The following is a 12,214-nucleotide window of genomic DNA, read 5'->3' as shown; positions in this document are numbered from 1 at the left end:
CTGAAATAACTGTTTTCTATGTGGATATATTGTAAAAATGTAATTTATTCCTGAGATCAAAGCTGATTTTCAGCATCATTACTCCAGTCTTCTCTTCAGTGTCACATGATCTTTCAGAAATCATTCTAATATGCTGATTGGTGCTCAAGAAACACTTCTTATTATCATCAATGCTGAAAACAGCTGCGTTCTTTAATATTTTTGTGGAAACCAAGATAATGTCATAGGATACTTTGATGAATAGAAATTTCAAACGAACAGCATTTATTTGAAATAGAAAACTTTTGTAACATTATGCATGTCTTAGCTCCGTCTCACTTTTGATCAATTTAAAGCAACTTTGCTGAATACTAGAAACAAAAATCATACCGACCTCAAACTTTTGAACGGTAGTGTATCTTATTTCTTTCCTCGCTGGTGAAATGTTAAATGAACAGTTCACCCAAAATCTGCAAAACATCTTTTTATTTCCTAATAAAAACATCCAGGATTATTTGTTAATTGGTGCAAATATCACCCAATCTAAGCAAGTGCAAGAAAAAAACATAAAAAAATATCTGTGACATACACAAACAAGCAGAACCCATTTTTCAAACCAAATTCAGTATTACAGCCCAAAGCAAGGTTCCCTATCAAAGGCAGGACAGTCTGGCAGGGAGCCATTCAAATCCAATTAGCAACTTCAAATGAATAGGGGTCTCCTAATGCTTTGTCAGTCACATTAACCAAACAGTTGATTAGAGATATTCCCAAACGCACAGAAGAGCAACAATCCAATCCAATCTAATCTAATCACAAAGATGAGAGCTTCATGAAGAGCCATGAGGAAAAAAATCTCCAACAAACTTGAGTGTTTAAGACTTCTGTGAACGGCCAGGCATTTAAATCTAAAACCTTCAGATAGTTCTCATAAGGACCCCATGAGAGGTTGTGCACTAAGGCAAACTTCAAGACAAACGTCAATAAATTGAATATTTGACGGTGATAGATTTGTGGTTAAAAATGGTTCGTTTTACTCTTCGGACCTATGTATAATAGGGGTGGGAATTGGCAAAAATGTGACGATTTGATAGTATTGCGATATTTGGGCCACGATTCAATATTATTGCGATTCTTAACATATTGCGATACAGCAAGTATTGCGATTCGATTCTGCGATATATTGCGATTCATGTCCCCCATAGGCATTACAAAAAATGAGGAAAATAAGACTACTCAACTCACTTCAAATGTCACATTTAATTCTGTGAACATTATATTCTACAAGTGCTGAAGTGCAAAAACTTTGTCCTTGAACATTCAGGACACAGGAGCTTATTACAGAACAGGACATAATTATTCTCATTTCTCAGAATTGGAGACCTCTCACATGAATGGTGAGCTCCCAGCACATAACTTACAATTATTTAAATACAATAGAGACATAATAGAGTAACATAAACCTGAGAATAATCATTTAAATAATGTCAAGGTCTTCACTATTCGCTTTTTGATGAAAACCGAATTTACCCACACTTTCGATTTGAAATAAGACAGAGCGTCGTGTACAACCGGATGTGATGGTGAAGCCATTTGAATTTGAATTTGCTGTTGAATGCACGACAACAAAGCACCGCAACAAGCGCCACCTTGTGGATGTTATACGCAAATGTAAATTATCAGAGTAAACTCAGAGAAAACCAATGGAGAAAACCCGAAAGTAAAATAGATAATTTTATAATTAAATATTGCAATACTGTAACGATATAATTGTGTGCGCAAAATATCGCGATACTGAACAGAATCGATTTTTCCCCCACCACTAATGTATATATCGAAATATATACATTACCATTCAAAAGTTTGGGGTTGGTAAGATTGGCCCCATACATTTGAACGTTAGTTAAAATTATGGTATATAATATATACTCACCTAAAGGATTATTAGGAACACCTGTTCAATTTCTCATTAATGCAATTATCTAATCAACCAATCACATGGCAGTTGCTTCAATGCATTTAGGGGTGTGGTCCAGGTCAAGACAATCTCCTGAACTCCAAACTGAATGTCAGAATGGGAAAGAAAGGTGATTTAAGCAATTTTGAGCGTGGCATGGTTGTTGGTACCAGACGGGCCGGTCTGAGTATTTCACAATCTGCTCAGTTACTGGGATTTTCACGCACAACCATTTCTAGGGTTTACAAAGAATGGTGTGAAAAGGGAAAAACATCCAGTATGCGGCAGTCCTGTGGGCGAAAATGCCTTGTTGATGCCAGAGGTCAGAGGAGAATGGCCAGACTGGTTCGAGCTGATAGAAGAGCAACTTTGACTGAAATAACCACTCGTTACAACCGAGGTATGCAGCAAAGCATTCGTGAAGCCACAACACGCACAACCTTGAGGCGGATGGGCTACAACAGCAGAAGACCCCACCGGGTACCACTCATCTCCACTATAAATAGGAAAAAGAGGCTACAATTTGCAATACCTCACCAAAATTGGACAGTTGAAGACTGGAAAAATGTTGCCTGGTCTGATGAGTCTCGATTTCTGTTGAGACATTCAGATGGTAGAGTCAGAATTTGGCGTAAACAGAATGACAACATGGATCCATCATGCCTTGTTACCACTGTGCAGGCTGGTGGTGGTGGTGTAATGGTGTGGGGGATGTTTTCTTGGCACACTTTAGGCCCCTTAGTGCCAATTGGGCATCGTTTAAATGCCACGGCCTACCTGAGCATTGTTTCTGACCATGTCCATCCCTTTATGGCCACCATGTACCCATCCTCTGATAGCTACTTCCAGCAGGATAATGCACCATGTCACAAAGCTCGAATCATTTCAAATCGGTTTCTTGAACATGACAATGAGTTCACTGTACTAAAATGGCCCCCACAGTCACCAGATCTCAACCCAATAGAGCATCTTTGGGATGTGGTGGAACGGGAGCTTCGTGCCCTGGATGTGCATCCCACAAATCTCCATCAACTGCAAGATGCTATCCTATCAATATGGCCAACATTTCTAAAGAATGCTTTCAGCACCTTGTTGAATCAGTGCCACATAGAATTAAGGCAGTTCTGAAGGCGAAAGGGGGTCAAACACAGTATTAGTATGGTGTTCCTAATAATCCTTTAGGTGAGTATATATACAGTTTGTCAACAAAAATCTGTTCCCAACCCATTTTACTTCTATTATGTATAACGTGTACTATGAAAGTAATTCAGGTACGTTTTGATTTGATGTTGACTTTAAATGTATTTGTTCTTCACAGAGCCAGTAGTAGAACTGAAAGTGATAAAGTCAGACTTAAGTGGCTTTCTTACATTCGAACAAAGAGTGACTGTTTGGGCCCCAGTCCAGGAGATGAATACTTCTCGACCAGAGCCAGTGTGCTGAAGCCAAACTTGTGGATGGGTTCGTTAGAGTCCAGCGGAGGGAAGTCTGTGTCCACCTCTCCATCATCCTCAGCGATGTGGAGACAGTAGGTGTTGACATTTTCTCTGTGGAGGCATGAAACGAGAAAATAAGAGAGATCAAACTCAAACAGAATGTTGTTGTTGAAAAGTATGTTCACCATTTCAAAAAGGTAAAATCATTGTTCTCATTATAAGAAACAAAGGCATATATTGGTAACAAGTCACACGTATCATATGTGTGAATTAATTGCAATGAATTTAATTTATTATACACTATCAGTAAAAACAAATGGCTTATGCTCACCACGGGTGTATTTATTTGATTGAAAATATAGTAAAAACAATAAAGAACTGTTTTCTATTTATATACATTTTAAAATGTCTTCTGAAAATGATTGTCTAAAATGATTATAAAATTACAGACTTCAGAGGATCATTCTAATGTGGCATTTGGTGTTCTAATATTCTAATATTCTAATATTTGGTGCTCAATTATTAATAATTGTTCTTGATATTATCCATGTTCAAAACTGTTTTTGCTACATAATATTTTTTTTGTAAACCATGATCATTTTTTTTCAGGATTCTTTGATGAATTAAAAAGTTCAAAAGAACAGCATTTATTTCAAATATAAATGTTTTGTAACATTATAAATGTCTTTACTTGCTTTTAAAACTTACTTACTGTTTGAATGGTAGTGTTTCACAGTTTCCACACAAAAATATTAAGTAGCAAAAGCAGTGATTGATAATAATCAGAAATGTTTCTTGAGCAGCAAACCATCATATTAGAATGATTTCTGAAGGATCATGTGACACTGAAGACTGGAGTAATGATGCTGAAAATCCAGCTTTGATCACAGGAATAAATTACATTTTACAATATATTCACATAGAAAACAGTTATTTTAAACGATAATAATATTTCACAATTGTACTGTTTGTACTGCAATTGTGATCACATAAATGCAGCCTTGGTGACTATAAGAGACTTCTTTCAAAAACATGAAAAAATTCTTAATTATTCCAAACTTTTGACCAGTTACTTCTTCTAAAATTACTTCTAACCCTTCGATTCAAAAATGATTAAAAAATAAGTTCTCAAAACTATCTTATATGAAGTTATTAAGTTCTGTTTGTGTAAAAGTGGCTCTGAAGGACTCTTTCTAAAAGCTCTGGTTTGTTAAAGAAGGATGACAACAACAGGGACATCAAACAAAAGCACCCAGACACAATTTATGAGTCAGGGCATGTAAATGAGGGCTATTCATCGAAGAGCAAAAACATTGAGTGTTTGTTAGGATGCAGCCTGGCACAGAATGAGGATGAATCAAAAGAGAAGCACTGGGAAGAGTTAACTTCACTGGTTTCATGGTTAAACCTTTTGTTGTATCATTATATATAGTGTAGGCTGGCAGGATTCCAGATTACTTTTGCCCAAAGCTTTGTTTTATATCATAATGGATCGACTCCTAAAGGAAAACTGATCCATCAGAAATATAAAACTAACAGCAACCTATTCCACGATTCATTCAGCGCAGGCATGTTAAGCTTTGTCTTTATGATATAGCTTTCATCCCTCGAGGCCAGTGCCTGCCCTGGTGTTTGTGCTGGGACGATGGCGTTTTAATTTGCTCTGACACACTGTCGAAATCCAGGCCTGAGCTGTTAAGACTAACTGTCATAGTGTTAATCAGACCCATGATCCTGCTCAAGCAGCCTGAGGAGATAACATCCGACTGAGAGAAGAGGCCTGAATCTGCTCTTTTTGTGTTTCAATAACATGCACTTCTTACTTTCACCTCCTAATTCTGTGCCATCCAAGATGACTATTTTCTCTTGAATATCTAAGATCCTTGTCTGTCTCAAAAGTCTTGATTCTTAACCCTGACATAAGACACAGACATGTTTTTTTTGTCGAGTATCATATCTGATAAATCAGGCTTTTATGGCTCTATAGTATGATAGTGAGAGAATATGAAGCTTGTGTTAAAGGGGGAAAAACACCTAAATGTCAGGTACAGCCCGAGCAAAAATATGCAGTTGCTGATATCTAAGTGGCCAAAAAGCAAGATGAAATTCTGATGCTTGTAATGTAAATCAAATGAGATCATTTTAACAGTATAGCAGATACTTGCCTAAAATGCATATAAATAACAGTAATCATTCTATATCTGCTAATAATATGTCTTAGTATGATCATGATGACACTTATATAGTACATTTAAATTGTATTATACAACAGCAATATATTTCAGTCATAATTACTTAAAATTAAACCAAACTTGTATTTTGGCAGTTTGTCATGATGAAGACCTTTGTGTTGCAGTGTGTATTTAATGATAACTCGAGTCTTGTTTTTTCAGACTAACACCAAATGGTTTCAGTTTAAGTTTTGGACCTTGTTCTTCTTGATTGTACGCACAGCCCTAAAACTTGCTAAACCACTAAGGTATTATAGACATAACATTATGACTTTCTGTAAAGCTGCTTGGAAACTGTGTTTACTGTGAAAAGCTATTTTAAAAGCCCTTTTTAGAACACAAGGCTCATCGTAATGGATTTTATTTAAGTAAATGCTGACAAAAAATTTAGTTACACATCATTCAAGACGGTAAATATTTAATTGAGGAGTTATATAACCTAGGGTATGATTTTACCGCAAAAATTCAACATATCAGACAAAATGCGAATTGATATTTCGCTGCCTAGTTAAGTTGTTTCGGCAAATTGCAGCGATCCATTTTCTTTTCTTTTCTGAAGCTTTCAGAAGTGTGTAAAAAGATAGCTCCGTTTACTTGTTTAATCGGATTGTACAGTTGATCGCACAGCTCTTTCCCATTTTAGATGTGTTTTTGTGTTTTCTCCACCAACACTGCCACTCAGTGGGTGTAACCGCATTGACTCCCGCCTACTGTGACGTCATGTCTCTATACTAGGTGTAAACCAGAGTTTCCGCTAGATAGTGAGAGAATATGAAGCTTGTGTTAAAGGGGGAAACCAAATCACACACATTCACTTTTTGAAACATTGAGGCACGGATGTACCTAATACAAATAAATAAAACATCTCCAGTTAACTAGCTGATCATTCATTTAGTTCACTATTAAATAAGAGATCTAGTGCTAAAATCAGTTGTTTTTGAAATCAAGCTGAGCGCTCGTGTGCGCTGCTATCAGTTGCATGGACGACGCGCTGCGCGAGTTGCGCAATCTTCACTCGGACACGCGTTTTAATTTATCGCCATTGCGGAGACTCTCTATTCATTCCGGTGAAATCACAAAATAAAATGCACACAAACGTGTCCCTGCTTGATATAGGCTGTAACCACTGATGAACATAGGCTATTCAGTTTTGATGAGAGAGAAAAAAAACTGTAGCCTACGAGTGCGCGGATTAGAACCATTGATCTATATAATGAGATGTTCCTGATTCACCATCGTCCATCGCGTCTGGCCTCTGAAAACAGCTTTTAAGGCTATCCTGCCTGGGCCTGGCCATATTTGAAACGTCTCACTCAATCGTTCGTTGTTTAGGTCTATATTACAGCCGCTTTAGGCGTGTGCTTTATTTGAAATGCAGCATGCGATGTTGTTTAATAACTTTCAAACGGTAGAGCCTGTTCCTTTATAACATAGCCAAAGGTCGGTGTATTTTTGCTTTATACATTTTAGGCTTATTCTCAAATTCATATTGTGTTAGGGGGGCGGGATTATTACGCAATTTTAATCGGACAATTTGACCGGAGAGATTTAATTTTGTCGGACATTTCATCTTTTTCCCAGCCAATGTCCGGTAATTACCGGACAACAGAAACCCTGATGTAAACAGTCTAGGATTCATTTTAATAAACTACTAAAAAACTGTAGCTTAACTGTAGGAGAAAGGGTGATGGGAAATTAGAGGTTGACAGCACTGACTGCGATCTGAATGTCCTGAAAGAAAAATCTTTGAATTCAAGAGGGGCATCCCTTTACCTTGATCCTCAATCAAAAGCAGCTTTCAGAAGGTTTCTAGTAATGGCCAAAGCCGTACGGAGGTAGTAGACTCATTGAAATCCCACACAAGTAGTGTATCTCTTCCTCTCTACAGCCTGACCCTCCTCCAGGGGGAAAAGGCTCATTGCTATGCCAATCAGGTCTCACATCAACCACCAAGACTGTCTGTGTGAGGCACCAAGCTGCCCAAGAGGGAATCTGCTTTTTTTCCCTTGTCTTCTCTCCATTTTAATGGTTACCCTCTCCTCAGACTGACCGAAGTATAAATCTTCATATTGTACCATGTACCAGGGAGAAAATTCCTGCGCTATTCGGTCAGCAAACCTCGGAGACGAACTGAATGAGGAGATGAGAAAGAAACCCAGGGGAATCCCTGCCTTGGCTGGGAAAGGTCAAGACTGGCATTAGCAGGAGAGGTAGATGGAAAAGGAATATAAATGCCTCTGGGAAGGATCACTAGTACATTACTTGGAGAGTAGCACTTTCCAAGCAGGCTGACAACAAGCATATTTTATTTATGGCACCCTAAACAAGCATCCATTAAAGGCCCCGATATACTCATAGCGAAGATGTTTCAAACTCCCGAAATGAACTCAAAATTTGCTCTAAATGACCGTTCTTCGATTTGGAGAAGTATACCGATGCCTTAAGGATAAGGTTAACATCAACTCACTGTAATATGAAGAGAGAAGTTCTTATATAGGATGTGTGTGAAGTTGCTTCTACTAACATGAGCTTGGGTTCACGGCCCTCACAGGTGTACTGCCAGCAGATGAGCCCGATAAGATCGTGGACCCGAGCGTTAGCCATCGTGACCACCGTCATGGGGTGAAGCTTTTCTTGGGTCGACTGCATCGAGAGGTAGACGTCAATTTTTTTGGTTGCCGTTGTACCAACATGGCCCTGAAAAAGAAAGGTGAAGGAAGCATGTCTGTAAGCATTCCTGTGATTGAAAAGATACTGCAAATTTTAAAGCAAAAAGCAGGTGAATAGATACAAATAGTCAAACTATGGCCTTTTTTTTTGGTCTTGGTGTCATATCCTGACTACATTAGTGCTCTCTATCCTCAAAATAATTTTGTTTCCTCTAAGTTTGTCAGTACAAGTAGAAAAATGAGCCCCAATGAAAAAAAAAAATTTGGTAAAATTGAAAGAATCAGAAATATTATTATAGATGGTAAAAAAATATATATTGTTAATATCACTTGCAAGATTCAAATAAACTTACATTCATTTTTCTGGATTGTATTTAAGATTTTACTGGAAGAGGGGAAGCCATTATGCATTCCTGACAAATTCATAGTACAGAAAACAGAGTGTTTGTAAAAACATGAATCTAAACAGCCAAAGGGGAACAGCTGATGAAGACAGCTGTAATTGATGCACAATGACAAACTACACCTAAAATCTCCAAGACTGTCAAAAAATGAAAACGGCAGTCTTTCTCTTTTCTGCGAAGGTGTTATAGCCTGAAGCTGATGCTAATGCACGGAGACAGGGGAGAAACCTGTGTGACACCAGGTGCTTCTGTTCTGTACTTTACAAAGAGCATGCTTAGAGGATGAGGAAAAGTCTCTTTAATAATTGTTTTGATTAAATTAACTCTGCTATTCATTTAAATCCTCATTACATATTTTTCAACAATGGGTGTTACTGCTGATTTCTTAAGCACGTTCATTGTTTGTAATCATGCAAGAGAGGAAGGGTTCAGCCCTGCAACATTCATGACCAGTTAAAAATGATGAGGGTTAATGTGAGGGCTGTCTATTGAACATGTTCATTTAATTAATTAGTAATGGGGAAAAGTAATGCATTACTTAACATTTAACGCCTAAAGCCTAAAAGTTTGTGTAATAAATTCTATGTTGAATCAAAAACAACTTTCTTTTTCTAAAACAACTTTTTGTAATGACTATAGGCTTTTCTCATTTAACACAATAATGACTTTCTCAGCCAAATTCGATGTGTGATTAATTCGATTCATTTATCGACACATCGTGTAAATAATTAAATAAATAAAAATTAATCGCTTTACAGTCCTAGTTATTATAGTTATCTAAAACTGAAAATAAAACCATAAAAAATTAATTACTTGATATAAAATAAACATTACCTAGATAAAATACAATATAAAAAACTTAAACTTGTTTTATTTCAGATAGTCGCCAAAGCAACATTTCGCATTTTCATTTAGTTAACTTGATGTGCTAAAATAACTAAAACTGGAAATACAAGTTAATAAAACTATTTTAAAAAACGGTAACGCTTCATTTGTTAACTAGTTAACATGGACAAACAATGAAAAATACTTGTACAGAATTTATTAACCTAAGTTCATTTTAATTTCGACATTTACTAATACATTTTTCAAATAAAAAATTGAAAGAATTCACTGTGAACTAACATGAACAAACAATGAACAGTAGTATTTTTTTTTTAACTAATGTTAACAAAGATTAATAATAACGGTAAGAAATGTATTGCTCATTGTTAGTTAACAAATGAGACCTTATTGTAAAGTGTTACATAAAAAACTATTAAAAATGACAAATACACAACCAAATCACCAAAACATTAACTAAAATAAAAAACAATAAATAATAAAAACACTATAATAGTATCTCAATAATTCTAAAATAACACTGATAATGATGCATTATTTTGTCTAACTATAGATAAAGGGAAATGTATTTATATTATATTTATTTATACATTTAAAAATATTATATTTTGATCTCATGTTGACCTTGAAAAACATCTGTATTCAAGGATCATCCAGCATGTAATTTTAGAGGAAAAGTACTTGGTCTAGACCCAGAAGTCCTCACCTTGCCATCAAATTTGGAGTATTCGTTGAAGGGGTTGTTGAGCTGTTGGGGACACTGTTCGAGCCTCAGCGAGAGTGTGGATTTACTGCCTGTGCTCCGGGGCCTGTCCTTAAAGTCCTTCTTCTCAAAAAGCGAGCTCAAGTCATCTACTACAAAAATCAACAGGGGAAAAAACATTCAGAGGACAAGAAACGAAGAGGAGATAATGAATGTGAGCTTCTCTTTTGAGCATGGCTACCGCTACTGTACCTGATTGAGACGAGCTTCTCTCTTTCCACTGGATATTTTTGCACTTGATCTGGTTCTGTCGTTCTTTCCTCAGTCGCTCCAGTCTTTGAGCTTTAAATGAAAAGACTTTCATCTCATTAACAGTGTCAGTGGTGTGGGACCCCATTAGAGTTCAAAATGGTCAACTTCAGTTAAATGAAAAGCAGATTCTGTTACAACTGTGATTGACAAATACAAGGGCTGAATTCACCTGGTGGAAAAAAAACATAAAGGGGGTTATGACACCTTTCGAGCTATGATACATCTTTGATTAAAATGCTGAAGACAGACAGGTTACTATTAGACGGATGATTTAAATATTAAAGTGCTGATCGTCTAACAAACCAATGTTTAACTTGACCCACTATTACATTAGTCTTGGTTTTCCTTGGCAATAAGCTGCCAAAAACATGTTTCGCTGAAATATGACTGTAACATTTGTTTGTGAGATTCAATTCAAAAGAAATTAAAATAATAAACAGTTTATTTTACATAAAGAAAAATATATCTCATTATTTATTATTTATATCATTGTTTATTTTATTTTAATCAGCATGAATTACATTTCCTACAGCAAACACTACAATGACGTATACTTAAACATTTGTACTTCTAATCTAATTTAATACTTTATTATTATTTTTCCCATTACATTAATAAGAATCATTGGTATTAAGTGACATCATGAAAGCAATGTCACAAAGGGAAAAAAAATAATGGCCGCAAAATGCATAACACAGTATAGAGAGCACTATTAAGGTCTATTGCGAAAAAATTAAGCTGTTTTGCATAGAAATGGCATCTGAAGCAAACTTGGAAAAACACAACATGACATTTATTGTTAGCCAGACAATCACTGTCTGAAAAACACTCAACTTTAGTCTTTCATTCATGTCATTACTTTATATTAGGACAATAATATTCTGGAACGACATTTTCCATTTATTTCATGAGGGTACAACTGATCTACATAATTTTTAATTTTACAAACGTATACTAAATATGCCTATATGGAGCTCGTCTACAAGCTGCAAAAATGTTTATTGTTTAGAATACAGAAAATGTTATATTCAGAGTAGTTTTTGTACACTTTGTACCCATTTGTGTCCTTAAAACTAAAAGATTCTGCATTTTGAGAGCGAGTACAAATATGCAGGACTCGGACTTGAACTATGCAGATGTAATCCTCTTTAATTACAGGGCAAAAGTTTCCCTTAAAGGATTTTTGCTCTGCAACATCTCTTATACTCAATATATAAAAGTGACCACAAAGCATGAAATATGCTCTTCACAAATATGTGAATGCAGACATTCAACTTTGTCCATTGTTGCATTATGAACTGTCACTATAGCAAATCATAACACAACATGAAGTAAACTCTATTGTTGTCTTGATTGTTGCTTCAACAATGCACATTAAGTATCTTTTCTATTTCACAATCAATGTGTACTTTTGACTTTACCTTGCTTGACTGGAGCATTTAGGAAAATAGGTATTTAGTTACAGTATTGACCATCATTATTAGTTTAGGCTAAACAAAACTATTAGCTATTTGTAGTAGATTAGACAACAATACGGCAGGGACCACAATGGAAATACGTTTTTTTTTTAACTTTATTGTGTTATCCTTGACAAATGAGTGTATTCTTCACTACTAATTTGTCTAATAAATCAAATCAAATTAAATTTCTATATGAAGTACACCTGAACAGCCGTGGCAG

The 12,214-nt window shown here is 35.9% G+C and overlaps 1 protein-coding gene across 2 annotated transcripts in view; it reads right to left on the bottom strand.

The window, feature by feature from the left end:
- Positions 1-12,214, bottom strand: part of mapkap1 (MAPK associated protein 1) — a 39,956-nt gene that overhangs the window by 21,147 nt on the left and 6,595 nt on the right. For both annotated transcript variants that reach the window (XM_056244110.1, XM_056244111.1), the window contains 4 exons: positions 10,475-10,564; positions 10,226-10,374; positions 8,128-8,300; positions 3,307-3,483 (listed from right to left, as the gene is read on the bottom strand). In XM_056244110.1, the coding sequence (XP_056100085.1) occupies positions 3,307-3,483; positions 8,128-8,300; positions 10,226-10,374; positions 10,475-10,564 (589 nt within the window). The remainder of the gene's footprint in view (positions 1-3,306; positions 3,484-8,127; positions 8,301-10,225; positions 10,375-10,474; positions 10,565-12,214) is intronic.

The sequence above is a fragment of the Rhinichthys klamathensis genome, unplaced genomic scaffold (assembly GCF_029890125.1).
Source record: "Rhinichthys klamathensis goyatoka isolate OS25496 unplaced genomic scaffold, OSU_Roscu_1.1 h1tg000911l_1, whole genome shotgun sequence".
Lineage (NCBI taxonomy): Eukaryota > Metazoa > Chordata > Actinopteri > Cypriniformes > Leuciscidae > Rhinichthys > Rhinichthys klamathensis.
This window is presented reverse-complemented; position numbering and strand designations above follow the sequence as displayed.